The following is a 14,665-nucleotide window of genomic DNA, read 5'->3' as shown; positions in this document are numbered from 1 at the left end:
GGTACAGGCATTGTCTTGTGAGGGGAAGATTTGGAAAGTAGATTCGGTAGGATTATTTGGTTGCATAATTCCCACAGCATCAGGCACCCTTTTGAAAAAGGCAAATCTTATACTGCTTTTCCACTGGTGGAAGTACAGGGTGAGTATCTTTGTTAGGGCCTATGACCCAACCTTTTCTTTTTCCCATGTGAAAAATTCAGGAAGGAATATCAGGCATAAACCTGTGGGTAACTGTGGCCACTTCCTTTTGTCATCTTCCCAGCCAGATATCGAAGTCAATAAAGTCAACTGCACGGTTACCAGGGATTTGGGAGACACCTTGGCTAAAGCGTAACTTAGAGTAGTGAAAATGTAAGAACCATATTATCTGTTCTGCTAGCCATCAAGAGATAAAATTCCTCTATGGCAATATTGAATCGGGTTGATACTTACTAAATCCGCCATGTTCACCACAGATTTCGCATACGTATTGGTATGTACAACTGAAAGCCGATGTTTTTTAAACTGAAAGCAAAAGGAAACAAGTGAAGGGCTTTCAAGGTCATCAGCAAATAATCAACTCAACAAAGAAAACATGGTGTAATTGAAAGATCTCTATGGTTTTCTGTATGTGTGTATATATATATATGAATTGAGAACTAGTCCTTTACATGCTGTAGTCTGAGAAAAGGCTCTTAAAAGTTGGAGGCCTCAGTTTACTCATGTGTGATATGAAGGAAAAAATACTCATTCCATCTACTCCACAAATTTATTTCTATAAGAGATTATTATTCAAAATGATTAAAACATATAAAGTTACCTCTGAGTTGCAAGACATACTAATATAAGTAGCATCAAAGTTAGAAAAAGTGAACGTGAATACTGCTAAAAGTATAAAAATGTATGAATTCCATAAGACTAATCAGTCAGGAGAAGAAAGCCCTAAAGGTTACAAAGAGGTAGCTTATAGGCTAGATGTGAATCACATATATCTTTTGTTTGGCCCCAATGCTGTTTTAAAAATCAGGAAATACCATGTAAAACCTGATTTCTGGCTTCGCTTTAAATTAGCATCCCCACATGGTAAAAACGGGACCCACTAGGCCAGCCATGTGACATTCCTTTCTTTACCACAGGCCTCATTCCTCTCTATTGTTTAACACCTGACTCACTTTATTTGTGTTTTCTGCATAAAGATGTCTATAGACATCTGAATTTGTGATATTCTAAAATACCCAAAATTATGTTTTTGCAACTTATGCTTGTTTTGTAAAAATCTCAGGGAATAGTAACATGCACTGAATTTGAAAAGGTAGAAAGGTAAAACTTAGTCTTAGCCTGAGCAAGAAAGAAGCACTCAATCTTGATGATATAATCAGTAAAAAGAATTAAAATTGATATTACTTGTTTAATCATATGTAAATAAATTATATTTTCAATAAAATAAATCATTCAAAATAAATCCAAAAGTACTTTCATGTGAAATTAAATAAAATCAAGCAATGTGCATCATTGGACACTTTTAGTACAATGCCCTAGTTATGCAGAATTAATATAAGACTAGACTGTGACTATAAGCATATAACTGTTACATGCCCATGAACTGAATCTGTACAGGAATTGAATATAACAAAATAACAGACTCAACAAAAATGAGTTTTGCTAGGTTCTTATCCTAAAAATCTTTATTACTTGTCTATATAAGCTTCCCCATATGGTTTACTGCACAGCAAGACAGAAATAGAAATGTTGCTTCTATTTCACTAGGATAAACTTGAACATTGAAAACTAAAGTGTCACATTATTGGTGTCTCACTAGTGGAACTTTTCATTTTTTTAAAATCTTGCCATTTTAGTAAGAGGAAGTATTAGCCCCTATATTAGTCAAGTAGGAATTGATATTAATCAAGAAAGAGTTGACATTATGAGTCCCAGAAATATTTTTGGAACTTCACAAAATACCATTAGTTACTTTCACCTAAGAGTGTCTCCTTCTTACAGGTTGTTGCTGGGTAACAAACATATCTGGTTACACAAATACCTTGTCCAGGTTAACGCTTTATGGACCTCTTTCTTCTAAACATATTCTTGCACTGACCAGTTTTATCCAAGGTACAAACAAGTACAAACAACAACAAATTCAGCAAATCCTACCATGAGATGATCGTTCACAATCATCAGTTCAATATATTTGGTTTCCTCCTCTACATTTCGAGGGTGGCGATGGAGCTGCAATATAGTAAAGGAAATGGCACCTAAATAGGCCCTCTGAACTGGGCTGTGAAAAACTAAAAAATATGTTAGACATTAGATTCTCAGACCTTATTCATCTTATAGGTGAAAATGTGTGCCTTTTCACCACCCTCTCCCTATTCCCCCACCTCTTAGACCCTGGGAACCACTTTTCTATTCTGTTTTCATGAGTTTGACCTTTTTGTTGTTGTTTTTTAGATTCCATTTATGATACCATGCATTTTTGTATTTTGGATTTAAGGCTGAATAATATTCTATTGTATATATGCCACATTTTCTTGATCTATTTGTTCTTTGATGGACACTCACATTAATAATACTGCCTTGTATACCAAAGTTGCTAAGAAAGTAGAACTTCAATGTTCTCACTCCCTAAATAGGTAAATGAGTGAGGTGATAGATGTGTTAATTAACTCCATGGGGGAAATGCTTTCACAATACACACTTAAATATCTCACAATTTTATTTGTTAATTATACCTCAATAAAGCTGAAAATTTTTTAATAAGAGTAAACTAAAAAATATGGAAGAAGTAAACAAAACAGTTTCCCCCTTTTATTCATTTAGCATTTATTTTTTCATTTTCTTCAATTAATTTGGTTTTTGAGGAAGTAATACATTTACATGGTTCAACAACTAAAGAATTATAAACAAGTAGAGGGTAAAAGTCTTCCTCTCGCCTCTGTCCCCATTTACCCAGTTTTTATCCTTCCCCAACAATGGGTACAGCAGTTACAGGTTTCTTCCAGAAATATGTATGCATATAAATCAAAGGATATGCATTTCATTATGTACTTCCATCTATTTCATCCTCAGGCTATTTTCATTTAACAGTAGACCTCAGAGATTGTAATAAAATGGTTTAATTTAAGCTCCTGCGAATCTCTGAGAGGTCTACCGGGAGTGAGATGATTGACACTTATGTTCTTTAATCTCCAAATCTGGGATTGAGACATGTTCCTTCCTCTGGCAAGGGTGAGGGGATCCCCCAAATGACACAGGAACTTTGTTAGGATAGTTCTGAGAGTTCCCAAATTTGGGTTATGCAATGCAGCTACATCTGTCTGTTCAACAACAAATTTTCTCCACCTTCAAAATCATGACCAGAGAATGCTACTGGCAAGAGCCACTAAGGCAGCCATATGCCTTTGTTCTCCACAGTTAATCTATAACACACTCTTTAACAAGGTACTCAAAATTAACTTTTTCCTTTACGCCATTGCTTTTTGATAAACAGTTTTTTCAATAAAATCTTTTTGCTCACTTGCCCAAGGGCCATTTTGTTGATGAGGGTATACAATCAAACCTAAATCAATAATGAATGTGTTTTGAGTACTGCATTTAAAGCAAACTAAAACATTCCTGCCATGTGGATTTTTGTTTCATTGCTAACACACTCCCAAACTTTAAAAAATATATTTTTTCAAAATCCCTTATAGTAAGTTGGTAAGGAATGACAGACATAATTTGAGCTTTGGAAACCAAAAAGTCACATAAACTGCACCCAATCACAGGAGTCTCTTTAAAAATGGGTGTTTTTAGGGTGCTAGTCTCTGCTTTTTTAACTGTGGAGGAGACTGAGCCTTATAAGTTAATACAGTAGATTCACAAGTTTCCACATTTTCTGAAGGTCAGAAAGTTGCCAATATTGGCCACACAGTTTTAAAACACTTCATCTCCCTGGGTCCACGTGGTTCTCAGAAAGAGAAATCAAGAGTTTGTCTGCTTAGCATATGACTGGATGTTACAAATGTTTATGAAAAACATAAAGAATTATGTCAACAGAAAATCATCCTATTCTCTCACTTATTAACTCATGAAAATAATTCCTGTTTCCAATTAAATCCTCATGGCAATTACTTATGTCTATTTAATTGGGCCTCAATATATATGCATATTCACAAAATATATAAAGTTCATAGTAGTAACTCATAGAACACAAAGACTTCCGAGAGTCAGTATATTAAGCATATGTGGTTATCAGAACTCTGAGACCAGACTTTCTAGGTCAGAATCCCAGATCCACCACTGGGTAACCCAATATATCCATGGGCAAGTTACTTAAGCCTCCTATGCTTAAATGTCCTTATCAGTAAAATGGAGATGATAATAATAATAATAATAATAATAATAATAATACCTTCCTCATAAGATTGTTATGAGCATTACATGTGTTAATACAATTAGAATTCTTAGAACAGGGCCAGGCACATGGTAAGTACTCAATATTTAGCAATTACTATTCACACTAGAAATTTGTCTGAAACATGTTTTATTTCATACAGATTAAACATATTTTAAAAAGAAAATACCTGTTTCCTTCAACAGTTTGATCTTACTAAAGATCTAGTTCTCTCACCCTGTGTTTTTATGTTTTTATGCCACACACATACTATCACACCACCCACCACCACAATGGTGATGATTGCTTAATTCTGATGGCCCGAGTTCTTATTTTGTCTGAACCATTTATCAGTTCCATAATTCTGCATGAGTCATTTTCACATTGAAAAGCCATTGTTTTTTTCCTGGATAAGAGTAATAATAGTAGTACCTACTTCATGTGGTTAAAGCACTGTACAAACAGTTGTTATTTTTATTACTAAGTCCAAGATGCATTGAACATTCATAAAGTAGACATCCTAATTTTATATTCTAGACTCCAAAATAACTCAGATGTGACAATAGCATTTGTGGCTTCAAAACCTGATGTATTCACTCAGAAGGGGTTATCTTTAAAAGGATAAACACAAGGTTATGCACCATATAGGCAGATCCTAGGATATGCATACTAGGTGGTGCATACCAGGTAAGGAAAAAGGCCTGTGTCAGAAAGCATCTGAGATGCCACGGCAGGGCCCCATAATCCATCTACATGATGAATAACCACATTATTACCACTGTCTTGAGTCCTTTCTGAGTCTATGAAAAAATATAGCCACACCTCCACTGCTGGCGACAGATCCATCGTGCTTACTGCTTACCACACCCTGACAAATGTCGTGACTAATATCCTCTCACAGGGACTGAATGTGGAGTCAATTGACTGGCAGTTGCCACGTGTTTTTAAAGCATCACGATATATACCTGTGAATACATACCTGCCGTTTAGTCCTTTTTGGTCTTGGCTTCAAAATAAATTTTGGTGGAGTGATGTTTACTTGTTGGAACTCTAAAAGGAAATAAAAATAAATTAAACTTACTGAAATTTCTATCTTTATTTCATACAAGGCAATCAAAGTTTTACTAGCCCTTCCTAATAAAAATTATATAATTATACTCCATTAATACTTGTAATTATTAATAAGTAGTTGTAAATTTTATAAGATATAATGTTGCACTTAATGATAATATAGAACATTAATCAAAACAATTGTGTTCATATCAATACTGAATAAATATATTATGAACTAATATAATTCAAAAACATCTCAAACATTATTTCTGTCCTCACTTATCTCAAAGTTTTTCTCATATTTCTCCCATAAAACCATTACATTCTTTATTGGGAACCTTCTAAATAGCCAAGTTGACCTACATGTTTACTACTGACCTTCATTAAAGAATAACACTCTAAGTGTTGGTGGAGCAATTAGGACTCTCATATATGAGAGTATAAAATTGATCAAAAAGAAAAACAAAGGAAGAAAAGACACTAGTCCTAAGAGATGTGTCATGTAAAACAAGAGGTTCTACCATCAAACAAGTGTGGAGAACACCTGATAATATTCTGTCTCTGGGAAATATATAATGCATAAAAAGACAAAGTTGCTGATAATCCATAACCCAGTGAAACTATATTTAATTACAAAATAATAAGTTTACTTTTGAGCTTATTTCACAAAAATTGCAGTTTTGACATTTATTTCTAATTTTCTTCTAACTTATCATAGTAAATCTAAGCGTCTTGAAAGATAAATAACACTCAAAATTGACAGGGCCAACTTCTGATAAGAAAAGAAAACCAGAAATTAATTAAGACAGACCTGAGTTTTCAAAGAATATGTTCAAAACTTATTTTTAATAACAGCAAAACGGCTAAGTCACTTCCACAATTTCTGTTGGAAATAAGCCCTCAAGAAAGTCTCTTTTTTTTTCCAAATTACAAGATTGTACCATGGCAAGCCTACGATAAAGTCTGGGGAGTGGGGAGTATTTATCACTTTAAATATTAATTAATGTTGATTACTTCCAGTAATATCTGTTAGATTGTGGCTTTATTCTCAGGCAGCTGGTCATGAATAATTTTCTTCCCATAAAAGGGATTATAAAAGTTACATAAGGTAGCTGTGTGAAATAGGAGCATTATATGCTCATTTGCAGATTTTTCAAAATAGAGAATTCTATAAAATAGGACCTTATATCCCCTGGCAATGGGAGAGAAGGGGGAGTCCTAGTTCTCTTTAAGGGAACTGCATGAAGTCAAGGAGTTACAAATTTATTTCAGAGAGGAAGGGACATTAGAAAATATTTATTTCATTTCTGATGAGAAGACAATGAAAACTTTTAAGTCATTTTCCTAAGCAGTAGTTTAGGATTTGCTATCAGTTTAGTAAATTTTCCAACTCCCCTTGGTCCTCTCTCCCAGAGAACATTCTCATTGTGCCATAATCCAAACTTCCAGTCCATCTCTTCCTAGCTGTGGGACCATGGAAAAGAAACCAGCTGAGCTTCATTTATAAAATGGAAATATTAATATATATCTCACAGAGCTGTTGCACAAATTATAGTGAGATTAAAATTTAGAATGTATTATGGCCATGATCAGGGCTCACTGAACAGGGAGAAGCATCTCCACCCCAGATATTGGGAGTGCACCCTGTCTTCAGAGGAGAACACAATGAGCCCCGCGTAGCTAGGACCCTGCACAATCACTGCTCCACTAAACGAGGCCAATTGTCACGTAAAGATTTGGATGCAACTCTTAAATCAACATTTGTAAACAAATGGACCAATAAACATTCATGAGAAGGAAAGACTAATTCCACAAATAGCACATAAAACAAAAATGTTAATCTAAAATAGTTCTTCCTTAAAATGCTGGGGCATAGAGATATGAGGATAACAGCAAATGGGAAATGATTAAGAGTTCAACCCTATGTTTACAACACAGTATTTTACCAAGAGTGAATTTTTATATATATTATCTATGCAGACCGATTTCTGATCTAACGTTATTTATCTTATAGTACCTTACTTGGAATCTTACGATTTTAAAAAGTTTTCCTTCAATGTGTTTGAGTTATATCTTTCCAAATCATCCACTGTCAGCATGAGGTCATTCTGCATTTTATTCTCCCTCTTGACGCACTTGACTTTCTCTCTAAAATTATGAACATTTGTGTGCTACCAATATTCCAGCTATAGATGAGCTCTACAGTATTCAAAAAAATTATTAAAGTTGTTTTTTTAAGTCATTATAAGAATTTCATACCAGAGGGGAGATCATCCAAAGGAAATTCAAAGAGTCTGGATTTGTAAACTGAGTGAAAATGGAAATCCTCCTGAAATAACACAGACAATAGAGATTAAGCATGTGCTTCCAGACACCTCCAGCCTCGGGCAATCAGAGCTGGAGGAGCTGGAACCCTTAAGACACCGTAACTTGACTACACAGACTCCTGGGTTTAAAGTGGCGATGAGCCATTGCACAAGAGCTCACACTCACTCTGGTGTTCTCCTGCACCCAAGTGACATCCTATTAGAAGCAAAATGCCTTCACAGAGAAGCTATTTGGAAAATAAATGAATGGGCCTATCCCCGCAAGGAGAAGCAAGGCATCTGGGAAAATGGGTTAATGTTTTTTATGACTGGTTCCTTTCCACGATTCCCTGCCTCCCTTTTAGAGTCAGAGAGCTTTGCTAGGCAAAAAATGCTGAGCTAACACACTTGCTTGTATTAAGGAGCATGCTGACTGGCACAGCAGATGCCCAAATGGACCGTGCTCCAAAATCCAAGTGTCATGCAAAGTCCTGTGAAAAGCCAACCAATAAAAAGCCATATTTTGTCTAAGAAAAATTAATGAACATTCAATTAACTTCATCTGGCTTCATTCAATTACTAACATAATAAGAACTACCATAAATATAGTTTCATGATATTAAAAGAAGAATGTCATAGTCAAGTTTCATTATATCACCTTTTAAAAATAAAAATCACACGGTCAAGCAAAGTGACAGGAGAGCAGGCAGTGGAGACCAGAAAATAATATACAAATACAGATAGTTTCCTCAAACAAGATTATGGGGGGCAAAACAATTTGTTTCTTGAAAGTATTTGCCTCTCTAAGTGTTTGATCAATGTTCCTTCCATGATACAAGGAAGAATAATTGTGTGTACAGAGCTAGAATGGAAGTGGATTATGTTTCTCTCTAGTCTATAACATTAACTCAATCACTTTCTAATTTGTGGGAAATGAATATTTCAACTAAAGTGAGAGAAGAATTGAGAAAACTTAGATTTCTCTAAACTTTATCAGCACTGGGCTTTGAAGACAATAGAGCAAAATCTCAAATCTAGAAAAGAAAGAGAGGGTGGAAAATCACATATCTGGCTTTGATCTGTTATAGAATAAATGTTTGCCTCCCTTCCCCCCACACCAATCCATATGTTGAAGCCTTAACTCCAAATGTGATTGCATTTGGAGACAGGGCCTGTGAGGAAATGATAATTAAGTGAAGTTGTAGGAGTGGGGCTCTTGTTCAATAGGGTTGTGCCCATAGAAGGGGATGAAGAAACACCAGAGCTCTCTCTTTCTCTCTGCGATGTGAGGACATAGCAAGAAGGCATCTGTCTGCAACCCGAAGACAGAGCCTTCAACCAAGACACTGACCCTGTTGACACCTTGATCTTGGACTTCCAGTCACGAAAACTGTGAGAAAATAAATGTCTGCTGTTTAAGCCACCCAGTGTTTTGTAATGACATCCCGAGCAGACTAAGACAGATCATAATACATTGTGGTGGAGAGAGAAATGGGAGCTTCAGAATACCTCTGAAGGAAAGTATTTTCAGTTTAAAGGAGAGACAGATTTTTTTAAAAGAGAAAGAAAAAAAACCACTTGTGGTTTTGACATATTCAATATTTATTTTAAATATATATTTAAATAAAATAAAGCAGAGAGGGAAAAAAAGAGGAAGAAAAAAGCTTTCAGCATCAACTTTCACGTTTGCCACAACAGAGGAGCACTTACTTGGGAGGTGTCATTTTCTTCTGGCTCAATGAGATAGGTGTGGTTCCCATCATAGAACATCCCACTGTCAAAAACAAGAAAATAATTAGTCATGGCTACCAACTCCTGTCTCGGAACAAAATCATTTTAAAATTGGCAGCAGCTAGAGGACCAGTTTACTTCTCAACACCACTTCCAAGTCCTACCTATCACTACCATCACATCACATCACATACATCTAGACTGTTCTCTAGGCTCATAATCACCATTCTCTAATTGTGGTCCATTATTCTGCTCTCCGACATATAATTCTAAAACTTTAATGTGCTAGTAAATATGCAAAACTTTCAGGACCTTCCTCATATTCCTGAATGGGGGCCCAGGAAGCTGCATTTTAAACAACCCCATGCGATTCTGATGCAGGTTGCCAGGGACTCTACTCAGAACTGCCTACCTACCACACACGGAAGATGCTATAGTGACAAGAGCTGACACATTTCAACAACTTACCATGAACTAAGTACACTCACTCTTTTCCAGAAATGTATGAGGCAGGCACAATGACTATCCTCATTTTACAAGTAAAGAAACCAAAGCCCAAAGAGACAAAGTAACTTGCCCAAATGACATAATCAATAAGAGCCGAGGCAGGAATAGAGCCCAGGCAGATTGGTTCCTGAGCTGCTTAGCCACCTTCATTATCATTCATTTATTGAACAAACATTTAGAGAGCACGTGCAATGCACTGTTCTAGGTGCTGAGGATACAGTACTGAACAAAACAGACCCCTTCCCTGCCCTCATGGTGCTCACGTGCATTCTAGGGAGGACATAGAAGGTATATCATCACAACTAAATATATATGACAGGTGGCAAATTCTAAGGAGGAAACTAAAGCAGGGTAAGAGCAATAACTGGTGCCAGGTGATTGGATATAGAAACCAGAGACAGAAGATGGCTAATTTATACAGAGGGTCAGAGCAAGGCTTCACAGAGAAGATGTATTTAAGCACAGGCCTGAAAGAAGTGATGGGGAGAGCCATAAGGATATCTGTGCAGACAGTACTTCAGAATCAAGCCCTAAGATAAGAGGATCTTGGTGTGTTCAGGAATATGGAGGATGCAGTGTGGCTGGCATAGACTGGGTGAGGTCTGTAAAATGAGGCCGAGGGATAAGTAGGCCCTTGGGGCCTTGGCTTTCACTCTGAGAGAGATGAGGAGCCACTGCAGGGTTCTAGGCAGAGGGGAAACACAATCTCCCCTTCAATTCCCAAATAATTGCTTTAAAAGCTGTGCAACAGTAATCTTCAGGATGGCAAGGATAGAAATGAGGAAAGTATTGCAATAACCCGGGTGAAAGAAAATGGTAGCTTAGATCATGGTGGTAATAATGCAAATAGTAAGAACTGCACAAATTCTGGCTATTTTTCAAAAGTAGAGCCAATGGGATTTGTTCATGATTACAGATGAAGTATGGAGGAGAGAGTCCTGTCAGTGAGGACATCAAGGTTTTGACCTGAGTAACTGGGCAAATGGAATTGCCATTTAATAAGGTGAAAAAAGCTGTCAGAAGCACAGAATGGGGTTGGCAACAAGGAAGGAAGCAGGATGCAGGGAGCAAGGCGCAAGTGTGGAGTTCAGTGTTGGACTTCTTAGACTGGAGATGGCTGCCAGCCAATTGAGAAATCAGGTGGAGGGCATTTTAAGCTGCAGATGGCCATAACTCCCACTCAGAGAGATGCTGAGAGTCACTCCTTTTAGTGGGACATGGTCCTTCTACTGAGATCAAGCCCCTTATGAGCTGAAGGAATGTTCATATCATTCAGGCATCTAACAGGGGTGAAGCTGTCATCGTCTGCAGTCATTTTTCAGTGCAATGCCTGCAAGACATCCAAGCTGTTAAACAGGGAACAGTATTTGTCTCTCTGATGGCTTAGGGAAATGGGCTCTGCCACTACCCAGCTCCTTTCATTCCTGCCTTAACATCTTCCACATGTCCTCAGCTCTCATAAACCCTTAGAACTGCTATTCTCACATCTGTATGGTTTTCAAACAAGAGTGCACTTTCTGAATTCAGATGACATTGTATTTGGAATTTAAAGCTAAACAGATGCCATTTGTAATATATTACTGGCCATACAGGCCTAAGGAATCAGTGGGGATGAGCCTTTTAGAAACAGTAGAACAAATATGGCAGTAAACATTCTTTTTGCCCCTGATGGGACTTGGCCAGATCCATAGAGAAAGTTACATAAAACCATTCTCTTTACCAAAGTTCACATGGCAATACTGATTAAGTTGCAAGCAGATTGTTCTGCTTAACTAGTACTGGGTATTATTTCCTCTTGCATTAGGTTAATAACTAATGTGGAAACCAAATATTTTACTGAGTTTAAACAGCATGATATACAGTATAAAGAAAGCAGAGTCTGACACCATCTATATCTGCAACATTTTGGTCTCCTATATTACAATATGCTATTATTAAAAGTTCTTTAACAAATAAAAGGCATGTGTGTTTTTATTTGATTTGCTTGAGGCTTGGTACCTTTCTGTTATATTTATATAAATTTCAATAATACAGAACATGTTTGATAAAAACCTGCAACAAGGACTGAGTCATTATGAAACAACAGAACAAAAATTTTGAAAGGCTGCATCAAAATGCTTAAAGAAAACAGCCATTCTTACAAATTACCACAAGAGGGCAATAAACTTGCATTTGAGTCCACTCTTAAGCTACCCATAGTTACAGGATTTTGTCTCTTTTTTTTTAATGCAAATTCATTGGCAACTTTATTTTAAAATAAGTATATTGTTAAAAAACATACAAAAGCATTTTGTTATAATTATTAAGAAAGATTTGAGACTGCTATTCCCTCTGCAGAAATGCTATACACAGATGCAAAATGATCAAAGGCCGTTGTAATAATGAATCTCAAGTAAGTGGGATGGCCATCATGTGCCACAATTTCTTTATGTTGAAGCTTCCCCTCTGTGTGTATTAGATCTCTTTCAATCCACCGCTCAAAACTGGCTCCTTAATGTGCTCTTTTCAATTCGCAAAGTATTAAATATCGAACTGATTCTTTGCTGTTGTTCGTATATTCCTTTTATCCTCTGAGACTGTCAGGCTTTGGTGAGAATGCACAAAGAACTAGGATCGGGAACACCATCTTCTGAAAATCATTTACTCTTTTTCTATATGTCCCTATGGTGAAATGCAATCTTGTGTCACTGTAATCTTACAAATGTTTGCAAATATACAACACAGCTTGGAACCTTTTTGAATTTGGTATCATCCAGATTTTTTTGTATGTTGATATTAATAATAGTAATAGTATTAGTAGTCTTGGTCATAAATCTTTATCTTTTTTTATTGTTTAAAGTATTATAAATAGTAGTACATATGTTTCCTTTTATCCCCATTGTCCTCCCCACAGCCGTCCCCACCCCCGGCACAAGCCCTCACCCCCCTAGTGTCTTGTCCATTGGTTATGCTTATATGCATGCATGCAACATCAAACATATCAGGACCAAAATATTACCCATTAGTCCTTTGAATTTGAAAAAAAATTGCTTTTGCAGGTTCTTTACGTAAAAGACATGAATCTGAATGTGATTATTTTCCCTTTTATGTTCTTCTACTGAATTAAATAAATCCAGGAAAATGAAAAAAATCTCAATGTGTATTTTATAAAAGATGAATTATGGATGAAATAACATCTCATATCTAATCACTGCAATTGAGACAACACAAATCATTTAATATTTAGTAATATCCACCCCAAATATTTCTGTCAGAAATTTCTGTTCAGAAAGTAAAATCAAGATGAGAAGTAAAAATAAATAACAAAAAGGAACTGGAGAAAATTTTCCCCACACGCTTATAAAAGTCTAAGAATACCAAAACATGCTTGTCCACAATCTTGCTGGTGCTCCTAGAGACACAGTGGGTTTTCTGTTTGTTTTTGTGTAGTTTTAAATGAAAAGGTTTCTAAAGGTAAAACAACTGAAGTAGACTCTGAGTCCTACTCCTGATCTAGTCACAAAATAAGTCCTTCAAGTTACTTTTCCATCCTCCTTCAAATGACTATGTAGGCTTAGAGAAAGCTATTGGTCTTAGTTTGTCAGCCCTATTACAGCCCTTAGAAGGCAGTAATGCCTTCTCTCTGGTTTTCACAGTATTTGTGTCCATTTGGAAAACTGGAAGCAAACTGGAATAAGAACTAGGCATGATGCTTACAAGGTGACTTTGGGTTGAGATTTTAAGAGGAACAGAGAGGGGGGAAAACTTATTTTTTTATCTCTCTCTCCTACAACGTACATTTGCTGTCACAAGTGTCAACAGGCCCAGTGTACTAATCGGAGCTGACAGCTGTACTCATCTTGGGATCAGTCCAATTTTACTGCTAAAGGCAACTTCAATATTGCTTTTTCCAGAGAAGAAAACCAAAGCTCTCACATATTAGACATGCACTCATGTTTATAAATGTCTCTTTATTCAAAGAATTTATTTAAAATAAGGGAAATTGCCTTTTAGAAGAAAGAATAAACAAAGAGAAGTCCTCCATGCTGTAGGGCACGGGGCCTCTTTTCTCTGGCTACCTAACAGATCCTCCCGCTCTCCTTTCTGCCTCTCACATACCTACTGCCAGAGCCTGACTGAGGCAGACTAGCTACAGTTTCCGGACTTTCCCATTAGATCTCTTTCCTTGTTTTTTTTTAAGACCTGTCAATCCAACCCCTCTCTTGAAGATTCTATCAAACCCTGTTAAGGGGCCCACTCCACCTTCCTCAGAGACATTTCTCTGGAGCCTTCATTCTTTTTTTCCTTTATGAAAGATTTGCCCCAGGGCAAGCGGCCTTCCCAGTCTGCCTGAGTCACTCCTCGGGGAGCCACTTCTTCCTTTCTTTCCTTCTTTCTTTCTTTCTTTCTTTCTTTCTTTCTTTCTTTCTTTCTTTCTCTCCTCCTCCTCCTCCTCCTCCTCCTTCTTCTTTAAGATATATTTAAAAAAAAATTTTTTTTTATATTTTATTGATTTTTTACAGAGGAAGGAAGGATAGAGAGGTAGAAATATCTATGAGAGAGAAACATCGATCAGCTGCCTCCTGCACACCTCCCACTGGGGATGTGCCTGCAACCAAGGTACATGCCCTTGACCGGATTTTTATTGATTTCAGATAGGGAGCGGGGGAGGGAGAGTGAGAGAGACATCAATGATAAGAGAGAATCATGTATTGGCTGCCTCCTGCAGGCCCCC

At 36.7% G+C, this 14,665-nt stretch overlaps 1 protein-coding gene across 19 annotated transcripts in view; it reads right to left on the bottom strand.

Annotated features, from left to right (window-relative positions):
* The window catches only part of ADAM22 (ADAM metallopeptidase domain 22), a 177,997-nt gene that overhangs the window by 60,923 nt on the left and 102,409 nt on the right, over nucleotides 1–14,665 (bottom strand). For all 19 annotated transcript variants that reach the window (XM_070424186.1, XM_070424187.1, XM_070424189.1 and 16 more), the window contains exons 6-10: nucleotides 9,424–9,487; nucleotides 7,667–7,736; nucleotides 5,334–5,404; nucleotides 2,134–2,208; nucleotides 433–504 (exon numbers count right to left, since the gene is read on the bottom strand). In XM_070424186.1, the coding sequence (XP_070280287.1) occupies nucleotides 433–504; nucleotides 2,134–2,208; nucleotides 5,334–5,404; nucleotides 7,667–7,736; nucleotides 9,424–9,487 (352 nt within the window). The remainder of the gene's footprint in view (nucleotides 1–432; nucleotides 505–2,133; nucleotides 2,209–5,333; nucleotides 5,405–7,666; nucleotides 7,737–9,423; nucleotides 9,488–14,665) is intronic.

The sequence above is a fragment of the Myotis yumanensis genome, unplaced genomic scaffold (genome assembly GCF_028538775.1).
Source record: "Myotis yumanensis isolate MYYU_CA2020_CCGP unplaced genomic scaffold, mMyoYum1.0.hap1 SCAF_9, whole genome shotgun sequence".
NCBI classification, from domain to species: domain Eukaryota; kingdom Metazoa; phylum Chordata; class Mammalia; order Chiroptera; family Vespertilionidae; genus Myotis; species Myotis yumanensis.
The sequence above is the reverse complement of the archived record's forward strand: the minus strand, read 5'-3'. Positions and strand labels throughout refer to the sequence as shown.